We start from the raw sequence: 26,148 nt of genomic DNA, 5'->3' as shown, positions 1-26,148 counted from the left end.
TCTATGCTGTACTGGTGAGAATCAAGAAATTAGGTGTTCTCATAACTATGATTATGATTCAGTTTCTTCAATTTTGTTAAAATGCTTCCATTGTAATGATTTGGATCCTCCTTTCTCATCATTTTTCAGAAAACTGAATTTGAGAAGAAATTTTTGCACAACAGTATGACAAAATATCCAAAATACAAAGAAACAGAAGATGGCTACTATAGAATAGGTAAAGAGTTATTTAAAATGTTCTTTCTGTAGACTAACTGAACAATAAAATTATACGGAGCTGAATTTTATGGGGGGGGGGCGTGGACTGCACAACCCCCTGCTCCGCCCGCCTCAGAAACCAAGTCAGTGTGGAGCCAATATGCTCCACGCTGACCAGCCCCGCAGCAATAAAGCACTGTCGGGCTCGTTAGTGAGAGCCAAATGGGACTTCCTTCTGGAGCTGCCAGCCAATCGGACTGGCTGGAAGCACCATCAGTCCCAGCAGCGGCATGAAGATGTCAGTGGCAGCTGCCAGGACTGCAGGTTTGGAGTGGATCTCAAGGCCTAGAATCCCCGGAGCAGGTAAGTCTGGGGTCTTGGGCCCGGAGGCTTTGGGATCGTTAGGGAGAGAGTCTGTGGTGGGAGGGCGGGGGGGCGGGGTGGGGTGAGTTTAAGAGAGGGAGCAGGTAGGAAGGAAGGGGATGTTCAGTCCAAGACTCCATGAACAGCAAAGAGCAGCTCCTGAAGAGCGACCACCTCTTCCCCCACCACCCACCCCCACCCACTTCCTTCCCACCCTTTAACCATCTCAGGTTAAAAATCGGGCTTCCCGCTTCCACTCTGCTGCCCGCATCAAACGTATTATGGCATGGGCAGCATATTATTAGGGTCAATAGGCTTAATAACAAGCCTAGTTGACCCTTAATTGCTCATTTTAATATGGTGGGCAGACTGCCGATTTTGGCACCCTCTCCTCCTCCCCGCAGTATTATGGGAATGAGCTCCAGGGTGGGTGGGAAGGTGGTGCGACAACCACCCACCCCATTTTACGTGCCCACCCTCCCCAGGGAGCACGACTGCCTGAGACATGTAAAATTCAGCCCATGGTTTGCAAATATCCTTTGAAACAAGATCTGGGGCAGAATATTGTCGTTGGTGTGCGGGGATGGGCCCGACATGCCGACACGTAAAACAACGCCAGATGACGTTAGGCATTCGTCCCGACGTCATCATGCATCATTTGGATATTGTGTTCGGCGGGCGCGTGCCAGCCAAACTATCGACAGCCTATTAAGGTCATTAAGAAAGCAACTTACCTTATTAACAACGCTGCCTGTCTAACCTTAAGGTGGGCGGGCAGGCAAAGAGCCCAAGCAGCCTTCGTGTTTTTCAGGAAACCTTATCCACGGGCAGGATGAGGTTTCCTGAAGGTTTTATAAAATTAATAAATAAATTTTGTAAACTTCACAAACATGTCCCAGCTCATGTGACGCTGTCACATGAGGGGACAAGGTTAAATAATTTTTTACTTTATTTTTTAAAAACTTTTATTATTTACTTAATCTCCCTGAGGCAGCTCCGTGCGCACTACCGGCCGCACGTTACACTGGCCGGGCCTTAATTGGCTGCCCGTGATCGGCTCCGCACCCGTCTCCACCCCCGCCCGGTTCCGCCCATCATACGTAAGGTTCTACCCCTGGAATTACTATCAGCTAAAAATTGCTGTCAGTCTATCAGCAGACCAACTTCTAACACTTCATATGACTTATCCATTTTAACACGGGCATAGCCAGATTATTTAAATGCATTAATGCTTCTGCTAAATTGGTAGACAAAGGATTGTCATATAAACATTTTAAGTATTCATCTACTGCTGTTGGCAACAGTAATTTCTAAGTTTTAATATATAGGGTATTGTTGGAATTTTCAATGAACTGTTATAATATTTCTGATCCAGACTTTGAATGTACTGTTCTTATATTATTGTTAACGAAGATAATATGAGCTGGGGGACTATTCTGAGCTGATGTCAGCCTCTATCTTCCTTTATAATTCCTACAACTTTGTACATTATACAAATAAGAGTAGATTTTCATCTTTTCCATCAGATGTGGGATGTTCCCTGTCTGATTTTCTTCTCAGCATTCTGCAAAGGCAATGATTTATACCCAGGTGGTGTAGATGGAAATCTATCCTGTAGTCTTTACAATATGGGTGCTGGATGTGCTTAAATTATCTCATGGCAATCATCAAGACAATGGGGTGAATTTTATGGCTCTCTGCAGGAATATCTGAATGTGGTATGACTCATAAAACGGGTGGCCTGCCTTCCCACCCACCCCGACTTGTCTCCCATATTATGGTGGGCAGGCAACACATCAGGTAGCCAGCCCACTCTTGGGCCGATTAATGGCCATTTAAGGGCCTCATTCCACCTCTGCAAAAATTTTATGTGCAGCTGGGGAAGGCAGATGCAAGGCAAGCAGCCCAGCAGCTTTAACTGCACGGACTGCTGTCAGGCAGAGAGGGGCTATTTCCTTTCATGGGGATCCCCTATGCCCATTGGGGTCATCCCCCACCCCCTTTATTGCGCCCCTTGCCCTCTAAAGCCCAACTCCCATTCAACACCTTCGCTGGGGTCTGCCAAGCAGGCCCAACCAAAATCCCTGACTTACCTGAATTGTGGAATCCATCACTTCTTCATCTTCCTGGATGACCTGTAGTCCAGCAGTGGTTACTACTCGATTCTGGCACTGCTGAGACTACAGAGCTGCTGGCCTGTCAGATTGGCTGGCAGCTGTCTAGGACTTCCACCCAGATGGGGGTAGAAGTCCCATTCTGATCCAATTAAGGCTGGCCCGAGCGTATTATTGCTGCAGGGCAGCCGGGTTTCTGGTCAGTGTGGTGCCAACAGACTTTACAGTGGGTGGAGGGGCGGGGGTGGAATCTGTCTCCCCATAAAATCCACCCCAATGGGACCAATTTTCATTTTCAGCAGTAGTGGAAAACTGGCAATAGCTAATCAGTTGCCCATTATACAGCCTAACTGGTCTTCCTTCCCGATGAAGTCAATGGAAAGCAAAATCAATCAGGGTGTTTAGTAGTTGCTTGATCAGTTACTGCCCATGTTTGCCACCACCAAAAATAAAAATTACCAGCAACATTTTTGAATGAGCTTCTAGAAAGATCCCTGAAATCAGGTTCATGTGCCTCAAGGACAACGATGAGTAAATTGTTAATTATTGACAACTAAATTCAACATATGTTGGTACAATTTATCAATAACAATGACTAGAAATTACGTTTCACCATTTTTCAAAACTCAGGTCCTGGTTGAATGTAGGGGGATCTTGTATCCCATGCCTGGTGCTCTATGTAAACATGTGAACTTCCATTTTATTTTGAGATTAGTTCTCACCCTTTTCTTAAAATTCTTGACAAGCAGGTTCTCCAGGTCCTCTGTGTCTATCCAGTCCACTTTCTCCATTGGAACAAACTAAAGTCAGAGGACCTCAACATTTACACATATACTCAATCCAATACACACCAATGGTGATGAAAGGAGAGTTGGGAAAGGCAGCAGCAGTTCAGAAAAATCTTAGGTGCTGCGTTCTGAATGTTGCTGATGCTAGGTTTACCTCAGTGGAGTACGGACTGGAGACTGCTTTCATCCTGGCTGATGGATTTTTCCAAGCAAGAAAATTTCCCCAAAACAGAAGCAACTTAAATGAACTGGAAAATCAGTAGAAAACCCACAAATTCTGCTCTAGCCCTATCTTCCTGACTTTAACTAAACCAACATGTATGCCCACTGCCTCAATTGTATGTCAAACATTTGCCATTCCATTTGAACTCATTGGCCAGGATTTTCCGGTTCTGCTCATCGTGGGAGCAGAAATTCCTGCCCGAAGTCAACGGACCTTTGGCTGGTCTATCAAATTTTCCATCCCACCAGTGATGACTCCTGCTACAAGCGGGGCTGGAAAATCTTGGCCATTAAAACTATCCTGTCTTTCCAATAATTTCCCCTTGAATTTTAATTCCTACATTCAGTTTATTTTAAGAAAAACCTAATTGAAAACTTCAGGCACAAATTGAAGTGGAATAAGACAAAAACTAATTTTTTAAAAAAGGACTTGAATTTTTACAAAATATTCATTTCTCCTATCTTCCATCCTATCACAGACCTTTCTTTTGTCCTTGTCCTGCCCACCCCTTCCTCAAAACCAATGACATCTCTAACTTTTTCCAGTTCTGAAGAACAGTCACAGACCTGAAACATTAACTCTGTTTCTCTCTCTACACAGATGCTGCCTAACCTGCTGAGTATTTTTCCAGCATTTTCTGTTTTTATTTCAGATTTCCAGCATCTGCATTATACTGCATTTCAAATTCAAGAGACTTAGCTTCATTTCTTATTTTAAATTGTGTGGAGATGAAATCGCAAGACAATACAGACCGTGAGATTCAGTTACAAAACTTAGAAAGGCTGCCAACCTATGGGACTAGTATCTTGGTGGACTTTCCAGGATATGCCTGACCTGGTCCTCTGGCTTTGACCCCATCAACGTTTGTGCGGTCAAAGGGAGGTTTCTTAATATAAACTTACCTGCAGACATTTATTTACTTAGGAAAGCATTTTGGGCACCCGTCCACTGAAAGTGGTCATGAATCATGGTGCTAGAATGAAGATCTGTGTAGATCCAAAATTAAAATAAGTTTATATTAAAATAAGATTTTATTCAGAGGCTTGGCAAATAGAAACCAAACAAAGGCCTGATTTTAACTCCAGATGGGTTTTAGGTGGATGGGTAGCAAAGTGAGTGTAAAATTCACCAGCTAATGCAGAAATGAGGCCTTGGCTATCCTGTGCAAAAGGAAAAGCTTCAACAGCATATCTCTTTTTTCAACAATATGGACTAAGTGAAATCACCCAATTTTTGTTAAAATATGACTTTTTCAAGGTGTGGATTTGTGCTAATTCTGAATGGAATACAGAAACTATTCAAGACTCATTTAACATAGCTTGCTTAAAACTGCTAGAAAGATGATGCTGAACTTAATATAGTGCTAGAGATGAAACTAGTGTCTGAATCCAAAACTTTAATCAGTCCCATTAAAATTTTCAAATTTAGCTATGAGTTACAAGTTTAATCTGTGGGTAGTTAATCTTTATTTTGTTTTGTGTGAATTATAATCTTGTTTCATTTACATGTTAAGGTACATTTAGGAATGGAATTGCAGAAGGTGAAGTTGATGCATCGATTGGAAAAATTGAGGCTATTCGATTGTCCGTTCTTTCCGAATCTCCTGTTTGGGTTTTATTGAGTGAGGTAATATTTCAGAGAGAACACAACATCCCAAATTATTTCTACATTAAAGAGATGCTGTTACCTTCAGAAGCCCAGGTCTCGTGCAGCTGACAGCACATTCCCCCATATAAATGTCCAAACTACCTTGTTCCAGCAGCAATGTATACTTAACTTTGCATTGGTCTCTTGATTTGCCATCAGATCTACCTCCTCAATGAGCCTAGTTACATACAGACGAATTAGGAGCAGGAATAGGCCTTTCGGCCCCTCGAGCCTGTTCAGCATTTGATAAGATCATGGCTGATCTGATTGTGGTCCTTGTGGCCTCAACTCCACTTTCCTGCCTACCCCTGATACCTTATAACTCCCTTGTTAGTCAAAAATCTATCTACCACTGCCTTAAAAATATTCAATGACCCTGCCTCCACCATTCTCTGGGGAAGAGAGTTCCACAGACTCACAACACTCAGAAAAAATGTATCTTCTTATCCACCTTAAATGGGAAACCCCTTATTTTTAAACTGGGTCCCCTATTTCTAGTCTCTCCCACAACAGGAAACATCCTTCCAGCTTCCACCCTGTCAAGTCCACTCAGGATCTTACATGTTTCAGTAAGATCGCCTCTCATTCTTCTAAAAGCCAATGGATACAGGACCAACCTGTCCAACCTTTCCTCTTAAGATAACGCTCCCCCAATCCCATGAATCAATCATGTGAGCCTTCTCAGAATTACTTGTAATGCAATTATGTCCTTTCTTAATTAAGGAAACCAAAACTGTTCACAGTACTTTGGATGTGGTCTCATCAATGCCCTGTACAACTGTAGCAAAGCATCCCTACTTTTATATTCCATTCCCCTTGCAATAAATGACAGCATTCCACTTGCCTTCCTAATCATTACTGTACCTGTATACTAACTTTTTGTGATTCATGTACCAGGACACCTAGATCGCTCTGTACCTTGGGGGAGAATTTTCACCCCGTTGGGAAGGTAGGGCGGGAGCGGGCACGGGCAGGGGCGGGTGCACAGCTGATCGCCACCCACGATAGGCTGCACACCGCCATTTTACATGGGCAGGCCAATTAATGCCCGTCCAGCGTGATGCGCACCCAGAAGCACTGAGCTCTCCCTGTGCGGGCGGGGGAAGTAGGCTGAGTCAGGGCCTGCGCTCTTTCGTGCATGCGTGCAAAAGAGCGCAGAAATCTCCCTGAGGCACAGAGCTGCCTCAGGGAGATTAGTTTGATTTTTTTAAATTTTAATAAAGAAAAAGAAACAATTTTAAGACGTGTCCCCTCATGTGACAGTGTCACATGAGCTGGGATGTGTCAATGAATTTTATTTAAAATTTTTATTAAACTTTAAAAACCTTCATGAAACCTCATCCCGCCTGTAGATGAGGTTTCATGATAAATGCGAAGGCTGCCTGGGCTCTTCGCCTGCCCGCTAACCTTAAGGTTGGATGGGCGGCTCAGTTAATTATTTTAATTGGAATTTAAATGGCCTTCATAGGCCTTTGACAGTTCGGCGGGTGCGCAGCAGAGTCGGCTGCACACCCGCCGAACTGAGGATCTGAATGATGTGCGGTGATGTCAGGACACACGCTCGACGTCACCGCACGTCATTTTATGTGTTTATGTCGTTTTCACAAGTTACTTTCCTACCTACCTTTATGTCATCAGCAAATTTAGCAACCATACAATCGGTCCAAGTCATTGATATAAATTGTAAATAGTTGATGCCTCAGCACTGATCCTTGTGGCACTCCACTTGTTACATCACACCAATCTGAAAATGACCCATTTATGCTCTCTGTTTCCTGTTAGCTAACCAATCCTCTTTCCATGCTAATATACCCGTACACAATGAACTCTTATTTTGTGTAGTATCCTTTGATGTGGCACCTTGTCAAATCCTTCTGGAAATCTAAGTACACCACATACACAGGTTCCTCTTTATCAATGTTGCTTGTCACTTGTTCAAAGAACTCGAATAAGTAATCAAACACAATTTCCCTTTCACAAAACAACACTGACTCTGACTATATTGAGATTCTCTAAGTGCCCTGCTATAACCTCCTAATAATAGATTCTAGCATTTTCCCTATTGCAGAGGTTAAGCTAACTGGCCCGTAATTTCCTATTTTCTGTCTCTCCGCCCCCTGCCACCGCCCCCCCCCTCCTCCCCCACCCCCCGCCCTCCCCCCACCCCCACCCCCTGCCTCCACCAAACACTTTCTTGAATAGAGCAGTTACACTTGTTATTTTACCATCTGATGGGACCATTCCAGAATATAGGAAATTTTGCAAAATTACAACGAATGCATCTACTATCTCAGCAGCCTACTGGTGATCAAATGCAGACTTAATCGATAGACGTAGCAGGTGTGAACTAGATCAGTTCTTCAACCTGCCTGTGTTACATCACCAAGAACCAGCTGAACCCAGTCTCAGAGCACCTTCTTCACATGTTTATGGTGCACTCCAGGGGGCTATAGGTAGCCCATCTCTATGGTTGGAGGAAAATTCAATGTTGCAGCTAAAAGGATCAAGGCATCCAATATGGCTCCATGCAATGTCTGAATCTGGTTCTTCTTCAGGGCATCAGGCTTTCAAATTAAAAGTTCTTTAGTTGAGGTGCTACTGTCTTCAACTGGGCAAAGAACAACTCAGCTTTCTGGCCCCAACAGAAAGAGACCCACAAATGGCCAGAACCAGGGCCATGGAAAGGTTTGGCTTTGGCAGTAATTGCCCCTGTGCCCCCCTTTAGGAAATGCCTCCTGAAACATGGCCTGGATTTCATATTATGGCATGCAAAGTGCCTTCACACAGAGAAATGGTGCACAAACAAAGATAATGAAGTACTACCACCTCAATTTCCCAAGGCTTAGCCACCTCACAAGTTTCTACAATGGTAGAAGTAGGAAGCTTAGAAGATAAGGACTGAAAGATCAGGCCTCAAAAGGAGCCACTATGATCTTAAACAAAAGGTTGTCAGATTTGTTATCAGTGAGATGGGATATATGCAAGGTGGGAAACACCTCCATGAAGGAGTAATAGAATCATCTTCAAATACGAGCCTTGGTAATTTTGCAGGATAATTCAATGTTGGCAAGTGACCAAGTTGAGATTATTGTCAAAACAGAACCATGATGTCAGGACATACATAAAAGTGGGCTCAGATCCTAGTCAGCTGCGAATGCAGTTGTACGGCAACTGACACAACTTAGATATTGCTTTGTGAGGGAAGTATTGCCTTCTCAACTGACAGTGAAGCAGCCAACTTAGCTCTGCAGATATGGAAATGTGGATAGTGAAAAACAGCTGGAGGCCACCTACTGTACCTATACAGCCTGGAAGCTCTGTGATCATTCTTCTGATCCTCCTCCTCTTCCTTCTGAAACAGAAGAACAGAAGGAGATCTAATTGTAGACCCCTTTAATTTCTACTTGGAACACAATAGAAGGTAAAACAGAAAAGAACTCTGCTGTTGGTAAAAAGTATATTGCCACATTCAGAAGCTTCTAAACATTCAAATTCGCTTTGAAAAGGTTGTTGGTATTAATGGGAACTTGAAATTATCATAAAGGTAATAGAACAGGATAATTTCTATCTGATTTAAAGCCCTGATTATTTCATATATTTCTAATTAGTCCAATGTCAAGTTTTTTCAGGCTTTTAAAAAAAGTATTTTTCTTATGTCCCTTATTTTTCTTTAAAAAGTATTCTTTAAAAAGTATTTTTCTTTTGTCCCACCAAGAAACATTTTACTGCCTTAAATGTGGCATGGTTTGCCTAGAAATCCAATACTATGGTAAAATGTGAATGGGGGAGAGGGGGAAGAGCTGTTAACCCACACCAGTTGATAGGAATGTTGGCAGCACATGAAATTCGTGCTACTTGCTTATTTCAATGATCTGTGCATGTAGCCAACGCTATTCATACTGTTCACTGGCTGTGCCAGTGAACCATTCAAGCAGGGCAGGCTCAAGGGGCCAACAGGCCTACTTCTGCTCCTATTTCTTGGCCAAAATTTTCCATTTGGAAGGTGGGCAGAGCAGGAGTGGCCACGGGCAGGCGCGGACCCGATTGGGGCCGCGCTGACATTTTGCGCGGGTGGGCCAATTAAGGCCCGCCCAACCTATTTCCAACTCCCGTGAATAGCGGGAGCGTGCGGGCTGCGGCGGGCGTGCACAGACCACCGGGTCTGATGGCAAGCCGGCAGTCTGTTTAAAGGAAGGCCTGGCAGCCTCCTGTAGGCTGCTCACAATGGCCACGTCGAGATCACACCGCAGGGGGTCTGCTGAGCAGGGCACACTGGAGGGAAGGGCAGAGAAGCAGGAATGGTTGCAGGGTCTGCCACAGGAGCAGGGCAGGCTGCAGGGTAGCCAGCGGAGGGACAATGTGCCCCTCGCTTTTCTGATGACTGCCTTGCTGCCCTCCTCAAGGAGGTGGCAGCACAGCGGGAGGTGTTGGTCCCCCAGGATGGGAGGAGGAGTGCCCCCCACATGACCAAACGTGCCTGGGAAGAGGTGGCGGAGGTGGTGAGCTCCTGTGACGTGATGCGGCGCACCTGGATCCAGTGCTGTAAGCACTTCAACGATTTGTTGCACTCTGGAAGGGTGAGTACCATGTTGGCATTAGGCATTTAACCCAGCAGGTAGACTTACCCTTTGAGGGCCCTCCGCCCCGCCGCAGTGCATCCCATATTGCTATGTGCAAAAGTTGCTCATCACCTCACCTGTCAACCTCATGCCCCTTACCTTAAATCAATGTCACCAGGTTACTCATCCCTCCACCAAGGGGAAAAGTTCCTTTCTGTCAACCCTATCTATGCCCCTCTTAATGTTATAAAGCTCAATAATGTCACTCCTCAATCTCCTCTGCTCCAGGGGAAATAACCCCAGTCTATGCTATGTCTCCTCATAAGTCAAACTCTCCAGCCCAGCCAGCATCCTAGTCAACGACCTCTGCACTCCCTCCACTCCAATCACATCCCTCCCATGAAGCGCATATCACAACAGCACGCAGAACTATAGCTGTGGCCTAGGCAGCGTTTTCTGCAATTGCAACATGACCTCCCTGTTCCTATATTCTATTCCTCAGCTAATAAAGGCAAGTATGGCATTTACCTTCTTAAATGTCTTATGTACCTGTCCCGCTACCTTAACGGGCCTGTCGACATGCCCAACAAAGTCCCTCTGATCCTCTTTACTTTCCACGGTCCTACCATTCCTTGTGTATTCCCGTACCTTGTTTCTCCTGCCCAAGTGCATCACCTCACACTTATCCACATAACATTCCATTTGACATTCCTTAGGTCATCTGACCAGCCCGTCTGTATCCTCCTGTAATGTTAGGGTCTCCTCCTGACTATTTACCACCCCACCAATATTCATCTCCATAGGTTCTGGAAGGCTGAGCACATAATGAGCCAGGAGGAAAGGGATGAAGTGTGTCACTGTGTGCACACTAACTGATCCACTGTCCTTGTTGTTAATTTCAGCATCATCAGAGCCTGTCCACCAGGAGCAATTCCAGATGCCCCCTCTCACACCTGAGGGCCCTGTCACCCGTGTCACACCATTTCTGCGAGGCAGGCACCAGCACAGATACTAGCACATTGGTGGGCATTGCAACATCGGCTAGTATCCCAGGGCACAGTGGAGAGGGCACTTCACAATCACTGGAGGAGCTGGCAGAGACAGAGTGTGCCGATGGCACCAGCAGTCGGAGGACTGCAGGGGACCAGGCGCATGCTGAGTCGGTGCATGACGATGTGCCTCTGGAGTTGTCCGCGACACAGTAGCTGCAGGAAATGTGGCTGGGTGTGCGGGAGCATCTGGGAGTGTTGCATGAGACTGTGCTTCGCTTGGTGTCCATGGTGGAGGAGTCCACGCGGAGCATCAGTGATGCAATAAGCCTCATGACAGAGCGTCATGCTTCCTCCATGGAGAGAGTGGCGACTCTTGTGGAGAGGGGCTTCCAGGAGAATAAGCAGCTTCTCCTGGGGTTACGCTCGGACCTGCAAGCCAGTGGCCACAATTGGTCATTGCTAATGTGGGAGATGGTGTGGGCTTCAAGCTTCCCAGCTCATTGCCCATCCATCGACACTGAATAGGGAGGTCCAAAGCAACCTCACGTCGGTGGAGCAGCTGCCTGTTGTATCTGCGGGCTCCTCTCACGGAGCTCCGGATGAGGGCAACAGCTGCTCCGCCCCTCTCCCAGTGACCCCTTCACTGGGTGAGGCTGCAACAACTGGGGAAATACCAGCTGTGAACCTGGCAGATCCCTCCCAGGCAGGGCCAGCACAGGCTCCACGGGCCAGAGAATGGCCGCCAAGCTCATTGAGGCCAACAGGACTACAGAGTCAGCAGGCTGTCTCAGATGCCACTCCGAGCAATGGGACAGCACCAAGACGTAGCTCCCGTAAACGTAAGCATAAGGTACCTTAGGCACACCACAGGTTTCTCACTGGTGCTTTTGTTTGTTTGAGGGAATTATTTGTTTATGCTTGAAAAATGTTTTGGTTTGACTTTGTGTGGCCTTATGATGGTGAAAATTAAAACCAGATGTGTTACCATGGCTGAGGGTTGCTCCTTTGTTCTACATTTGTATGTTTTACATACATGTCATGAGTGTTTGAGTAGACATTGAAGTTTATGTCCAAAGCCCTTAGTTGCAGCTGATGAAGTGGCAGATATAGCACTTAAGCACCGAGTATGGAAGCGCCAAGCAAGGCTGGTCCTCCTGATCCATTTGTGTGGAGCTAGCTGAAGGGTTGTTGGATTAATGTCTCCTGGTATCCCTGCCTCCTTGGTGTAGTCCCGGGTCAGCGTTTAGCCCCTCAGCATTCCCCCGTGCTTCCTCATCCTCAGAATCAGTGCTGGACTCATCGTGTGCAGCCGCATCCACTGTGTCAACATCTTCATCGTCCACTGCGTCCCCCCTTTCCAGCGCAAGATTGTGGAAAGCGCAGCATGCAACCACTATCTCCGACACACGATCTGGGGGGTACTGGAGTGCACCCCCTGAGTGGTCCAGGCATCAGAAGTGCATCTTGAGAAGACCAATGGCTCTCTTCACCACAGCCCTTGTGGAGGTGTGGCTCCTATTGTAGCGCTGCTCAGCTTCTGATATTGGATGGTGGAGAGGCATCATGAGCTACCTTCTGAGGGGATAGCCCTTGTCACCCAGCAGCCATCCATCAAGCCGAGCCGAAGTACTGAAAAGCCCCGGCACCCTGGGAGTGTCTGAGGATGTAGGCGTCGTGGGAGCTGCTTGGGTACCTGGCACAGATTTGTAGAATCAGCATCCCGTGATCACGCACTTTCTGCACGTTCATGGAATGGAAGCCCTTCCTGTAGATGAAGGCACTGGGCTCACCTGCTGACGCCTTGATGGCCACATGTGTGCAATCTATTGCACCCTGGACGCGGGGGAAGCCAGCAATGGCCACGAAGCATTTGGCTCATTGTGTCTGGCTTGCCTGGTCCCAGTGGAAGTGGATGAAGGTCAATGCACACCTGAACAGAACATTGTAACCTGCTTGACACAAGTGCGCACAGCTGATTGGGAGACACAGCAAAGATCACCCACCGAGCCCTGGAAGGGGCCAGAGGCATAGAAGTTGAGGGCAACTGTGACCTTCAGAGCTGCTGGCATGGGGTGTCTGCCCACAGTTAGGAGAGATCTCGGAGCCAATCATCTGACAGATGTAGTTGACTGTCTCCCTTGACAGTTGGAGCCTCCTTCGGCACTGCACCTCAGTCATATTGAGGTAGCTGCTTTACCGCCTGTATACCCTGGCAGCAGGATAGTGGCATCTTCTGCGGCCCCTTCCACTTTGGACTACCTCTTGGCCCTGCACCCCTTGTGCCTGCGCCTGTACTCCCAAAAGTGACTCCCCTGGAGGCTGATTGTGCACTCCTGGCCTCCTCCTTATTCTAGCCCTCCCTTCCTCCTCAGAGGAGCTGCTTCCAGTACACATGTCAGAATCCATACCCAGGCTAAAGGAAGGCCTCTGGAAAGTTGCAGGCCCAATAAAGGTTACTGATTGCAGAGTGCTGACCTGGAGGTTCAAAGTGCACAGAAAGCTGCTGGAATTCGTTCTGAACTGCTACAGATCTCACAGGTAAGTTTAAAAAACTTTCCGCAATAAATACTCTCAGACCAGATTAACAACCCCACTGGGCCCACTTATCCCACCCGTGGATGAGTTTTTTATTAAAAAGTCTCTTACCAGCCAGCCCATTGCGCCTGTGTGCCGACCCGAAGATTGCATGGGCACCTGAAAATTGGCGTATACTGCCAATTTAAGGGCCTTAACTAGCCCGTTAATTAATGGCCGGCGCACGTCAAACTTCATCATGTGCCCGCCCAGCAAAATATCGTGATGGCGCGCGATGACGTCGGGATGTTCACCCGACATCACCGCGCCTCATTTTACGCACTGACGTGCCCCCCCCCCCCCCCCCCACCCCGGCACATCAAGCAGAAAATTCTGCCCCACATGTTCGTATCTTCCTGGTACTGAGCTCATTGGTGTTATCCTTCCACACCTCCTCCTTAGCAGCCATTACTCACAAGTCATGGATAAAACGCTGAAAGAAGTTTAATGATTTGACTAAAATTGTCAGGGTAAGAGTGCTGCTTAAATCCCTCTCACCCCAACTGCACCACTCAAGTGCATCCTGGTTAGTGTGCCATTGTATTAAGCGCGGTCAGCACATGGCATCCAATGAGCTGGAGAGCTGCATAATTGTGAGTGTGTCCTGCATGCAGCAGATGATTCTCATTTACAAACTTATCTAGCTACTTTAAATACTGTCAGCATGCATAATGTGAATGCTACCACCTACATTAAAAGGGCAAGGTGTGCACTTTTAGTCCATGTGCATGCATCAATCCCGCATTTTGGGTCTTTAGTAGGTTACGTAGCACCTGAAAAATGCCTATGTTCTTTAAATTATAAGAGGTGAACAGCATATGGTTTTATGCAATAAAATGTACAAAATACATTAAAAAATTGATGTTTATGCAATGTTTTCGTAGATATTCATTAAGACAGCTGCATAAATGCAAGAAAGAAACTGGGCTTCCCATCAAAAGTGCAACTATTTCTGTGCCTCTTCGATAAAGGTTGCCTGAGACGGATTCCTGCAACAACTGCACCACCTAGTGTGGTAAAATTAAAAGAACAATTGGGTAAAAATCAACTAGCAAGACAGCTAACATAAAAAGACCATGGTGGTGGAACACTGCAGATATGAAAATGTTTAAACGATCTTTCACCAAAACATTTGAACTGTTTATTTATATACAGTAACATTGTTTTATAATTTATGACCGTCACCATGAAACTGGACAACACAATACCATTTTAATGAAAACTTCAGTGAAGTTGAGTTATCATTATGTTATTGTGTGCTGTTTATAGATGCATAGTTTGTGCAGAAACAAAATGTATGCTTGGTAACTTTATGTAATTGGCCCTAAGATAAATGATTTTAAAATTAATCTACATGAAGTCTAGTGTGATAATGATCTCTATTAATCACAAACTATCTTCTTTTTGAGGGGAGGAGGAGGATCTCCTTTTACAAGTTTGGTTTGTAACCTCATGCCAACAAGTAGCGCGAGATGGTTTGGATTGTAGCATTGAGAAATGACATTCTGTGAGCTGACAGCATGTTCTTCGCCTTGTTTGTAACCTTCATAACACACTCCACTGTTGCATCACCTTTTTTTCAAGTCAATCTGCCAAAGAATTCACAGAAATTGAGCTAATGAAGCTCATTGTTTAAGTGCCATTCAAGGCTAGGATCCAAACTTTGATTTGAAGTCAGAAGTTGCACACCTTGCTGTTGGAGCAAAGAGGCTACTGAAGGTGTTGGCCCTAATACTCTGTGAGGCTTCTATCAAAAGAATTTCAGGGCATATTGCTTTAATCTTCACTGTAACTCCTGCTGCTGCAAGGTTCTGTTGCGTATGCTCACTCAGCAACCATTCCGTCCACTGACGTCATTGTTGTGCACCCATTGTCCATCTTGCTCACCACCCCGCGCCCGACCCCTTGCTGCCCCGCTCCAGACCTCTTGCTGCCCCTCACCAGCCCTCTCGACCCTTTGCCATCATGCGCAACATCCTGCTCACCTCTCCTCTGCCAGACCCTCACCACCTCATTCACCACCACTCTCCTGACCCCCTCACCACCCGGCTCGCCATCACTCTCCTGACCCCTCGCTGTCTTGTTCGCCGCTACTCTCCCAAGTCCTTGCTTGCCGTGAAGGGGACAGTAAGGGGTTGGGAGAGAGGCGGCAAGGGAGAAGCAGTAAAGGCTTGGGTGAGGGAGGGTTCCAAGGTCTCGAGAGGCAGCAAAGGTGGGGGCAAGCAAAGGTGGAGAACAGGCATACAACAATGATGTCACTGTTGGGAAAAACCGCATCCACCAGCAAATGGAGTGAGTGCTGAGTGGTTGCAACTGTTCCTGTGTGGTGGCAGGAGTTAGTGTTTAATTGTTCAAAGCTGAGAGAGGTCTGGCAGATAGTTGCACCAAAGCAATGAGTTCAAAGCAATGCTGTTCTTAGACACGCTTCTTGTTGCTACTGCAACTGTAATGGTTAATCTTAGTCTAGAAATTGTTTTATTCTAAAATTATAATTTGATTTGGATTTTATTAATATATTGGGTGTCATATTTCAGTGCCATTCATTTTTTTTCCCTTACAAGGAACTCACAATCATATTATGTTAAAAGAGGATGGAAGAGTACTTTGGCTGAATTTTTGTCAATACCACTTCATAACTAAACTGCAGGAATGTCCTTAAAGCGATTCAAGACTTGCAATGTAAATTCCTTCTGCACGCCTTCCCTGAGATGCACATATAACATTCAACAGCCTGTCTAAGGACCATCAAAACTTGTGCAGTTGAGGGTGCAGCCATGTCATCCACAATTACAATCTTTTTACGAGTTAAGTACTCAACCTCTTAAGATACAATGCTACCTCAACTTTTTTTTTAAATATACCTTTCACAAATACCCACTAATTTTGTACTGCAATTGCTGGTCTTTAGTCTGTTAATAAATGGTTACATTTTGGTTTGTATCAAAAAAATTATTCAGGTGCTTCGAAGGCAGTGGTAACATTATTGGCACCAAATAGTGCATGAAGTCTTGTGGATATATTTTGCTCTGTGGATTAAGTTAAAGCAAAATTGCTTTACTAAACTTTAATTTGTGCATGTTGGTTTATTAAAAGAATGCTTTAGCTTTAAACACAGCAGAAAATGTGTTCCTTAGTCTGGAAGACATGTAATATTGAAGTCAATGTGTTACTGTCCATTGCCAAAGTATAGTAAATCCTCCCACCCAATAGTAGCATTTTATTAAAGCTTTAACTGAAATATTGGGCTGGATTCTCCCCTGATATCCCACCTCAAGCCAAACAAGACAATGGTGGAAAATTATGGAAAGTTACAGTGGTACATCCTTCAGACACCTCACCTGACCAATGCGCCCCCCACTACACACCTGCATATCCCTCCACCAGTCCACACCAGGATCATTGCTGGCCACTCCTTCCTCATTCGCTGTAGGGAGGGGAGCCCAGCGACCTTATGTATTTCCTGGTATCCACCTGTTACTTGCAATAGGTGGGAAGTAATGGTAGCACTTACATACTGAAGGCCTTGATTTCAGCCAAGGCTTTCACTTGAACATTCCTTTCCAATCGTCAGAGCCCTTACAGGTTTTTATTGCTGCTCCCTCCTCTTCTGATGCTGCACTCACAATCCTGCTGAAGCACCAACAGAATTGCCTTCTCCTGCAGTGGCTGGATCTGTTTTGGTAGCAACAATCCCACCAGGAATCCATCCTGCATGTCAAATGACCCCTCACCCAGGAAAATGGGTGGGGGTTACAGCAGTCATTGTGATGGGCAGGAGACCCACCCAACTGCATCAGCACTGCCGGGAGGAGAATCCTGGCTGTAATGTCAAATTGGATATTTATCTGTTTACATTTTAAAGGACTTGTGCACATTTTTAGCCTTCAACTTGGTGGATTGTATTTTAAGTTTTGTAGTTAGCAGATTATAAAAATGTCAAATTGAATATTTTTTAAAATGGAAAAATAAAAGCAACCTGATGTGTCTGACATTAATTATTCCTGTCATTTTCATTTGTACTACACACTATGGGCATGCATATAACTGCACATGCTATTATTAATGTAAACATTTCGTTTAGAATGCTCAATATTTAGCTTACATCCAAGTGAACACTTCACTGCAATGGAAATATTTTGGAGAATCTTTGCAACTACCATGAAAATATTGATGCGATTATGTAACGTTTTGGAAAATCTCAATTTTCACTTACCCTTGTCTTATTGACAATCATGGACAGCTTCTGTACTATGATTTTTACAAACAGTAACAGACCTCTTGTACCTAGATTCTTCCTAGATGAGCCTGAACAGTCAACTCTTAGAGGTATTTTTCTGTGAAGGACATTACAGCTGAGCCTGCCCTCACACAATATTCACATACGTACATTTTATAGCAAGAAATACTGGAAAGTGGCCAAGAACGATGGGCAATTTCCCCCTTCCAGCCCAGACGTACTGAGGTTAATTATACCACTCCCACTTGCTGCTCTAGTTAACTCTACAAAGGAGCGGAATCAAATCAGGTAACCTCATGACCTATATGGCTCAGTACCACAATAGACAGTGCCTTAAACATAGAGTCATCGCACTAAATTTTACCAGCCCTCTGGGAATGGGCTAGGAGGCAGCGTAGGACTGTAAAATGGCAAGGGAAGGCAAGAGGTTGGAGTGCTCACCATCTTTCTGCTGCCATGCCATCTTGCCAGTGGCATAGAAGGTACCAGACAGTCCTCCCGCCCAGAGGCCATTATTAAGAATTCTTTCATGGGATGTGGGCATCGCTAGCTAGGCCAGCATTGATTGCCCATCCCTAATTTCCCTTGAGAAGGTGGTGGTGAGCCATCTTCTTGAGTCGCTCCAGTCCGTGTGGTGTAGGATCACCCACCGTGCTGTTAGGAAGGGAATTCCAGGATTTTGACCCAGCAACATTGAAGGAATGGTCATATAGTTCCAAGTAAGGATGGTCTGTGACTTGGAGAGGAACTTGCAGATGGTGGTGTTCCCATGCATCTGCTGCCCTTGTATATCTTGGTGGTATAGATTGTGGGTTTGGAAGGTACTGCCAAAGGAGCCTTGGTGAGTTGCTGCAGTGCATCTTGTAGATTGTACACACTGCTGCCATTGTGAGTCGGTGGCAGAGGGAATGAACGTTGAAGGTTCTGGATGGGGTGTCAATCAAATTGTCCGCTTAGTCTTGGACAGTATCAAGCTGAGGTGTAGAGTCTGTATGCCCGAGCCACCTTGTTGGAACTCCTATCCAACACTCCCCTACTGGACTTTCTGGTTATTATTCCAATAGTACGCAATCACATTTCCCTACTGGTGCAGATACCTATCCATGACAACTATCAGTCTCGAAATATAATGGTGTAAGCTCTGAAGCAGTTCAGTTACTTTGTCCTGCTGCAAAATGAGTGGCTGAATAGGCCAATTCTGAAGCAACACTCCTTGTCATAGATGGTGCAGGTGTAAATCACAGGGCCAAATGATGATGAAGTCTGCACAGTAATAACTCTTGGAGCCTGCTGTGCTTTCTATTTTGTTCTTTTTTCGTTCCTCTCTCTGTTAGCCATCTCTCTTCAATTTCTTTGACTCCCTGAACACAGCTCTTCAATGATGGCAGCCTATTTGGAAACTTGCTACGTTAGATGTTGCCACATCAGAGTCCCAGATCAGACCTGGGCCTGAATTTTTAGGATGGCAGGGGCACATATCCCCGCAGACTCCAGCAGCCCTGATGCCATATTATGTTCTGAGTGTTGATTGGCATAAGGTGGGACTTCCGCCCTTCACTCAGGACGAAGTCCCGCCTTGGAGAGCTGTCAGCCAATCTGCTTGGCCAGCAGCTCTCCAGTCCCTCCAGGTAAAGCGCTGCAGTGCCCTGAAGAGGCACTGCAAGGAGCTGCCTGGCACTTAGTCATGGGAACTGGAGGACAGGTAAGTGTCAGGGGTTCTGAAGTGGGGAGGGTGGAGAGCGATGAAGGCCCAGAAGGATCAAGGTCTTGGGAGGATAGGCAGGGGGCTGGATGGGAGGGGGTCCAGAGGCCACTGGGCCTTAAGAGGACACTCCCAGTCAGAAAGGAGCTTCTAATGGAGCCCCCCACCCCCCCCAAAAATAGATTGAACTTACTTTATATTCGCATTCCCCTAGCCCCCGAGCTGTCATCCACCCGCCAACCTAAAAATTGAGGCTTTGCGGGAAAAGGCTCTTAAGCGACCATTAAGTGGACTCCTCTACTGGACCTTCTGGCATTATTCCAATGGTGTACCAACACACATGTCCCATCTGGTGTGGCCAATTTTCTAATTGTGGTTTGAAGGTCAAAGATTTTCATATTTTCTAGGTTAGAACCTCTGCCTTCCAGATAAGATGTTAAACTGAGGTCCTATCTGCTCAATCAGGTGGACTTAAAATATCCCACGGCACTCTTTTGATGAAGATCAGGTGTCCTGGCCAGTATTTATCCTTCAATTAACATCACAATAACAGGTTATCTGGGCATTATCACATCGCTGTTTGAGGGAGCTTGCTGTGTGCAAAGTGGTGCCAGGTATCCTACATTACAACATTGAGTACTCTTCAGAAGTACTGCATTGGCTGTAAAGTACTTTGGGATGTCCTCCGGTTGTGAAAGGCGCTATATAAATGCAAGTCTTCCTTTTCTAACATTGACATGATTTTTAAGAAATCACCCCCTGATTCTACAAACATTGCTGTGGTTAGTGATGGACGCACTTGCGCCTAGATATGCAACCCCACAAATTTTTTGGGTCACGATATTGAAGGTGTTTATTTCATAGTATTGATGGTGAGAAGCTAGAAACTGTGAATGAGCAAAACAGCTTAGGAATTCATCAATAGAAAGTACTAAACACTTGTGGATGGTATAAAACATTATCAAAAGAGGATAGAATACAACATGTGGAAGCTGTGCTACAGTTATATAAATCTCTGATTAATTACACGTGGCATACTGTGTTCAGGTCTGGGTACCCTGCCTCAGGAAGGATATATTTGCCTTGAAGGTGATGCAGTGCAGCTTCACCAGAACAAAACTGGGACTAAAAGAGATAAACCAGAGGATAGGCTGGTAATAGCCCTAGAGGTGTTCCTGCACTGGTGTGTGGAGGAATTGCACTGGTAAAGGAACAGCTCTGTGGAAAGTCCCAACAATTGTCAATTATGAGAGATGGGTTATATTTCAGTTTTTAAAAATTAATTCTTGGAATGTGGGCATTGCTGGCATGGCTGGCCTTTATTTCCCATCCTTAGATACCCTTCAGAAAGTGGCATTTGGGCCTTTTTCCTGTGTAGTGAAAGTGCTCCCATGACTCTGTTAGGCAGGAAGTTCCAGGATTTTGACCCAACCCCCATGAAAATATGGTGATATATGTCCAAGTCACAATTAGGGAAAATTTGAGGTGATAGGATTCACATGCACTTGCTGCCCTTATCTTCTAGGTGCCTTAGGTGCTATTTTGGGAGTTGCTGCCAAAGAAGCCATGGCTAGTTGGTGCAGTATATTCTCTCGGTGATGCTAATTACAGCCATGATATGCTGGTGGCTGAGAGGGTAGATGTTTAGCCTAGGGAATTAAGTGTGAATCAGGTAAACTGCTTTGTCCTGGATGGTGTTAAGTTTCTTGAATGTTGTTGGAACTGCACTCATCCAAACAAATGGAGCATGTTCAATCACACTTCTAACATGTATCTTTGTAGATGATAGGGTGGTTTTGGAATTCAGGAAATGAGCCATTGCCTCATGAATACAAATAAGAATACATTTACTCTTGTAGTTATGGTATAATTTGGCTGGTCCACTTATGGTTCTGGTCAATGGTGACCCCTATGATCCGGATGCTGGGAGTAATACCGTTGAATGTCAAGGAGAGATCATTAAACTCTCTTGTTAGAGGTGGTCATTGGTTGGCACTTGTGTTTCCACTTCATCAATCTAAGATTGAATGTTGTCCATGTCTTGCTGCATGTGGGCATTTGAATTCCAGCTATGATTTCATCCAGCTGCTGCTTTCCAGCTGACCCTTTCTGATATTTGTAGTATAATTGGGAGGGCACATTATTGTTTTCGACAAATAGGTGCAAGCACTGCTAAGGATGCATCTTTAGCACTCATCTTCCCCAAATCAGCAGAATTTTACTATCCCATTTGCATCAGGGCAGGAGTGCAGGAAGGTTGCCAAGGATTGGTTCCTAAGCAAGGGGTCAGATCTAGGATTTTAAAAAAGTGTTTTCTTTTTCAGTGGTCTAGGCCATTTGAAAGGCCTGAACCCTACTGGTGTAGAAGCAGGAAGACTTCATCTCTATTGACGTAATAACTGCCACTACTGCATCGGGTTCTCAATGAGCCTTAGGAACAAGAGCTTCAGCTAGGGAGGGGAGCCAAAGTTAGCATTAGCATTTTCTTGTATGAAACAACAGTACAAGAAATGCCAAGTATACCACTGCTGAAACTAAGCTGTGAGGTGAACAAAAGAGGCTACAAAATAGATAGAGATCAATTAATTGATTCGGCAAAAAGCTAGCTGATAGAGTTTGTGTGAAATTATCCACTTTGCTATAAATAGAACAGCAGGATTTTTTTTTTAAATTGAGAGACTAGTAAATATCAGCATTCAGAGAGATTCAGGTTTCCTCGTACCTGAATTACAGCAACTTAACATACAGCAAGCAATTAGAAATGCAAATTGTAGGTTAGCCTTAATGAAAAGGGGGTTTGCATCTAAGAGTGAGGAAGTCTTGCTGCAATTATACAGGGCTTTGGTGTGACCATACCTGGAGTAGTATGTACAATTTTGCTCTCCTTACTTTGGAAGAATACACTTGCCCAAAGTAGCTGCAACAAAGGTTCACAAGATTGGTTCCTGGGATGAGAGGGCTATCCCATAAGTAGAGGTTGAATAAGAAGGATGTGTGTGTCAGCCATGGCTTAGCTGAACACATTCGCTTTTGAATCAAAAGGTTCTGGCTTCAAGTCCCACTCCAGGGCTTCGGCACAAAAATCAAGACTGACACTCCAGTGCAGTACAAAGAGAGTATTGCACTGTCGGAGGTGCCATCTTTCCAATTAGATGATAAACCAAGGTCCCATCTGCCTGCTCAGGTCAACATAAAAGATCCCATGGAGAACAGGGGAGTTATCCCTGGTTTCCTGGCCAATATTTATCTCTCAATCACAAAACACAGATTATCTGGTCACTATCACACTGCTGTTTTGGGAGTTTGCTGAGCTCAAATTAGCTGTTGCGTTTCCTAAATTACAACAGTGACTATACTTCAAAAAGTACTTCATTGGCTGTAAAAGACTTTAAAACATCTGGTGGTTGTGAAAGCACTACATTAATGTAAGTAGTTCTTTATTTTTATACTCTCTAGAATATGGAAGAATGAGGTGATTTCACTGAAACATGTAAGATTCTGTGAGAGTTTGACAGGATAGGTACTGAAAGACAGTTTCTCCTGGCCCCCTGGAATTTAGATCCAGAATAGAATAGAGTTGTAGAATCACTATGGCACAGAAGGGGGCCATTTGGAGTCCATGCTGGCTATCTGTACAGCAATGTAGTCACTCTCATTCCCCTGCTCTGTTCCCGTGGCCATGTAGGTTAAGTGACCATCCAATTTATTTTTGAAATCTTTGATCACCTTTATTTCCACCATCTAGGGGGCATAGTCTCAGGTCAAGGAGTCGGCCATTTAGGATTGGGATGAAGAGAAATTTCTTTACTCAGATGGTTGTGAATCTTTGGAATTCTCTTACTTGGGAAGCTGTGAATGCTCAGTAGAAGAGTATATTCAAGGCTGAGATCAATGGATTTTGGGCACTGAGGGAATTAAGGGACATGAGGATAGGACAGGATAGTGGAATTGATTTGGAAATGCAACCATGATCTTATTGAATGGCACAGTAGGCTCGAAGGGCTGTAGGGCATCACTCCAGCTCCAAGCTGTGAAGGCCCACTGAAGAATGCTACAATCAGTTGTAGTACCACTCCACAGTGTTAGTGGTGAAATTCCCTGCCAGAGAGATCTGTGATCAATGCGAGAACTCTTGCTTAACTGCTAACTGCAAAATCTGTCTCATTATTTCTTCCAGTCTCTCTGCATTATTTACACTGCCCATATCACTATTATTTACCTCACTCCATTCTTTTTTTATATATATACAAAATTGATGGGCATGGAAAGAACAGCTCGTCGATCAAGTCTGCCCCTCATCTCAAGATGACTTGAGCACCATGCATAAACACTTTCCTTCCCCTTTGTCCCATCCCTACAGACCAGCAACAACAGATGTGCTCCCACATGTCAGAGTTCCCTGAGGCAGTGCGCGGGGTTATGAAGTCAAAATGGAAGTGTCCATCCAGCCCAAGTACACTACCATGGCTCAGGGCCTTGCACGCATGAACTCCTCCATCATGGACAGCCACATATGGTACCAGCTGAGTGCACGCAGGAACTGGGTGCATACCACACTCTGTAGCCTTGACCAGTCAGTGGCACTGACAGCGCAGAGAAGTTTGAAGGGGTGCCAGGTCTACTTCCCTATGCACCCAGGGTATCTCTGTGTTCTGCATCTTCCTCTTCTTCCACTTACTGCTCCTCCTCTTCCTCTGATGAGTTGCATCCATCTAGCAGAGCATCATCTTCAAGGTCCACAACTCTTTGAAGGGCCATGTTATGGAGAACACAGCAGACCACCACAATGCGTGAAACCCTTGCAGGAATATACTGCAGGGTCCCCCCCAAATACCAGAAGCTTGCAAAACCCAAAGGTCTGGTAGTTCTACTAAGCAGATGGCTTCAATTGTAGTGCCTCTGTGGCTCCAACTCAGGTTCTCAAAAAGGGGTAAGCAGCCATCTCTTCAAGCAATTTCTCTTGTCTGTTAGAATCCATCCTTGTAGTTTAGAGGGGTGGAATGAAATGCTGTGGCAACCTGGATTACTAGGGGATGAAGGAGTCATGACAGCTGTCAATGAAGAGATGCAAACATGCAGGAAGCTCATGTTGTGATCACAGATCGATTAAACATTTGGGGAATAGAAGCCCATTCTGTTGATGTATCTCACAGGGTGGTTACTCAGTGCCTTGATAGCTACATGGATGCAATTATGACACACTGCACCTGGGGGAATACAGCAATAGAGGCGAGACCCACTGCCCTTTGTGCCTACAAGGTCCCATCTGTCTGCAATTGAATATACTATCCAGCTTTCGCAAAAAAAGGAATCAGGACCTGTGAGATGCAATGGTGTACAGCCTCTTGTGAGATGCCACAAAGATCCGCAGCTGATCCTTGGAAGGAGCCAGAGGCAAAGCAGTTCAAGGCCACAGTGACTTTGACAGCTAATGGCAGGGCACCATGAGTATGCTGCAAGACGTGAGGTCTTCCAGAGGGAGGCCACAAATCTCTGTAATAATTTTCCTGGAGAGTTGTAGGCTCCTGCTGCACTAGTTCTCCAACATATTTAGGTAGGTCCAACTTTGGCGGTATAGGATATGCTGAGGGTTTGGCCTCCATTGCCAGCCTGATACTCGTACCTCTCACTTCCTTCCTCATGCTCGGGGCTCTGCCTTTCTTGTGCAGGATGTTGCTCATCACTGCAGGACCCGAAATCTGACAGTCATGCTCCCATTGCCAACTGCTGCCCTCCTTGTGCTCAGGTGGCCTCCCAATTAAGAAAAACTGCATTTGATAGCCATCACATGAGGCATCAGGATCAGGCAGGGGGAGGTAAACAAAGATCTCCAGACACCTCCTCTTTTAATAAGATCACCTGCTTGTGCAAGAATGGCTTATGTCGGATGGTAAGTGTGATACGATTTTGGGCTGAGTATGCAAATGTGATTTGCGAAGTATCTAACATGCCGAAATGTATGGGGAATTTGCACTGAAGAGCAGGTCTCATACTTGCTCAGTTACTTGACACAAGTCAATAGCACAACATGAAGTGGTTAATGTTGCCAGTAAAGTGAGTTGCTGCAGTGCATCTTGTAGATGATACACTGCTGCCATTGAGAGTCGGTGGTGGAGGGAGTGAGTGTTTACAATGGTCAATGGGGTGCCAATCAAGTGGGCTGCTTTGTCTTGGATGGTGTTGAACTTTTGAGTGTTGTTGGAGCTGCACTTATCCAGACACTCGCTGAGTATTCCATCACACTCCTAACTTGTGCCTTGCAGATGGTGGACAGGCTTTGGGAGTCAGGAGATGAGTTACTTGCCACAGAATTCCCAACCTCTGACCTGATCTTGTAACCACAGTATTTCTATGGCTGGTCCAGGTAAATTTCTGGTCAATGGTAAACTCCCCTGTATGCTGATGATGGGGGAATTCAGGAATGGTAAAGCCACTAAATATCTACAAGAGATGGTTAGATTACCTCTTTTTTTTGCAGTTTTCACAAAACATTTATTTTCCATTATCATAGAACAATTGAAGCTGAAGTACTATTAAAAGTTACTTGGGGCCAAGATTACCTCTTGTTGGAGAAGGTAATTTCCTGGCACTTGAGTGATGTGAATGTTACTTGCCACTTGTTAGTTCAAGCCTGAATGTTGTCCAGGTCTTATTGCATAATGATACAAACTGCTTCAGTATCTGAGAAGTCAGATTAAACAATGCACAATCATCTGCAAACAGAGTCCCTACTTCTGACCTTATGATGGAG

At 45.2% G+C, this 26,148-nt stretch overlaps 1 protein-coding gene across 4 annotated transcripts in view; it reads left to right on the top strand.

Moving 5' to 3' along the window:
• Positions 1 to 17,453, top strand: part of LOC144678942 (alpha-1,3-mannosyl-glycoprotein 4-beta-N-acetylglucosaminyltransferase B-like) — a 285,879-nt gene extending 268,426 nt beyond the window's left edge. For 3 of the 4 annotated variants that reach the window (XM_078539086.1, XM_078539067.1, XM_078539058.1), the window contains 3 exons: positions 130 to 217; positions 5,200 to 5,312; positions 14,343 to 17,453. In XM_078539086.1, coding sequence (XP_078395212.1) covers positions 130 to 217; positions 5,200 to 5,312; positions 14,343 to 14,366 — 225 coding nt within the window. In that variant the 3' untranslated portion in view covers positions 14,367 to 17,453. The remainder of the gene's footprint in view (positions 1 to 129; positions 218 to 5,199; positions 5,313 to 14,342) is intronic. The other variant, XM_078539076.1, reaches the window with a different exon arrangement.
• The last annotated feature ends 8,695 nt before the right edge of the window (positions 17,454 to 26,148 follow it).

This window comes from Cetorhinus maximus, chromosome 1 (assembly GCF_964194155.1).
Source record: "Cetorhinus maximus chromosome 1, sCetMax3.hap1.1, whole genome shotgun sequence".
Classification (NCBI taxonomy): Eukaryota; Metazoa; Chordata; class Chondrichthyes; order Lamniformes; family Cetorhinidae; genus Cetorhinus; species Cetorhinus maximus.
The sequence above is the reverse complement of the archived record's forward strand: the minus strand, read 5'-3'. Positions and strand labels throughout refer to the sequence as shown.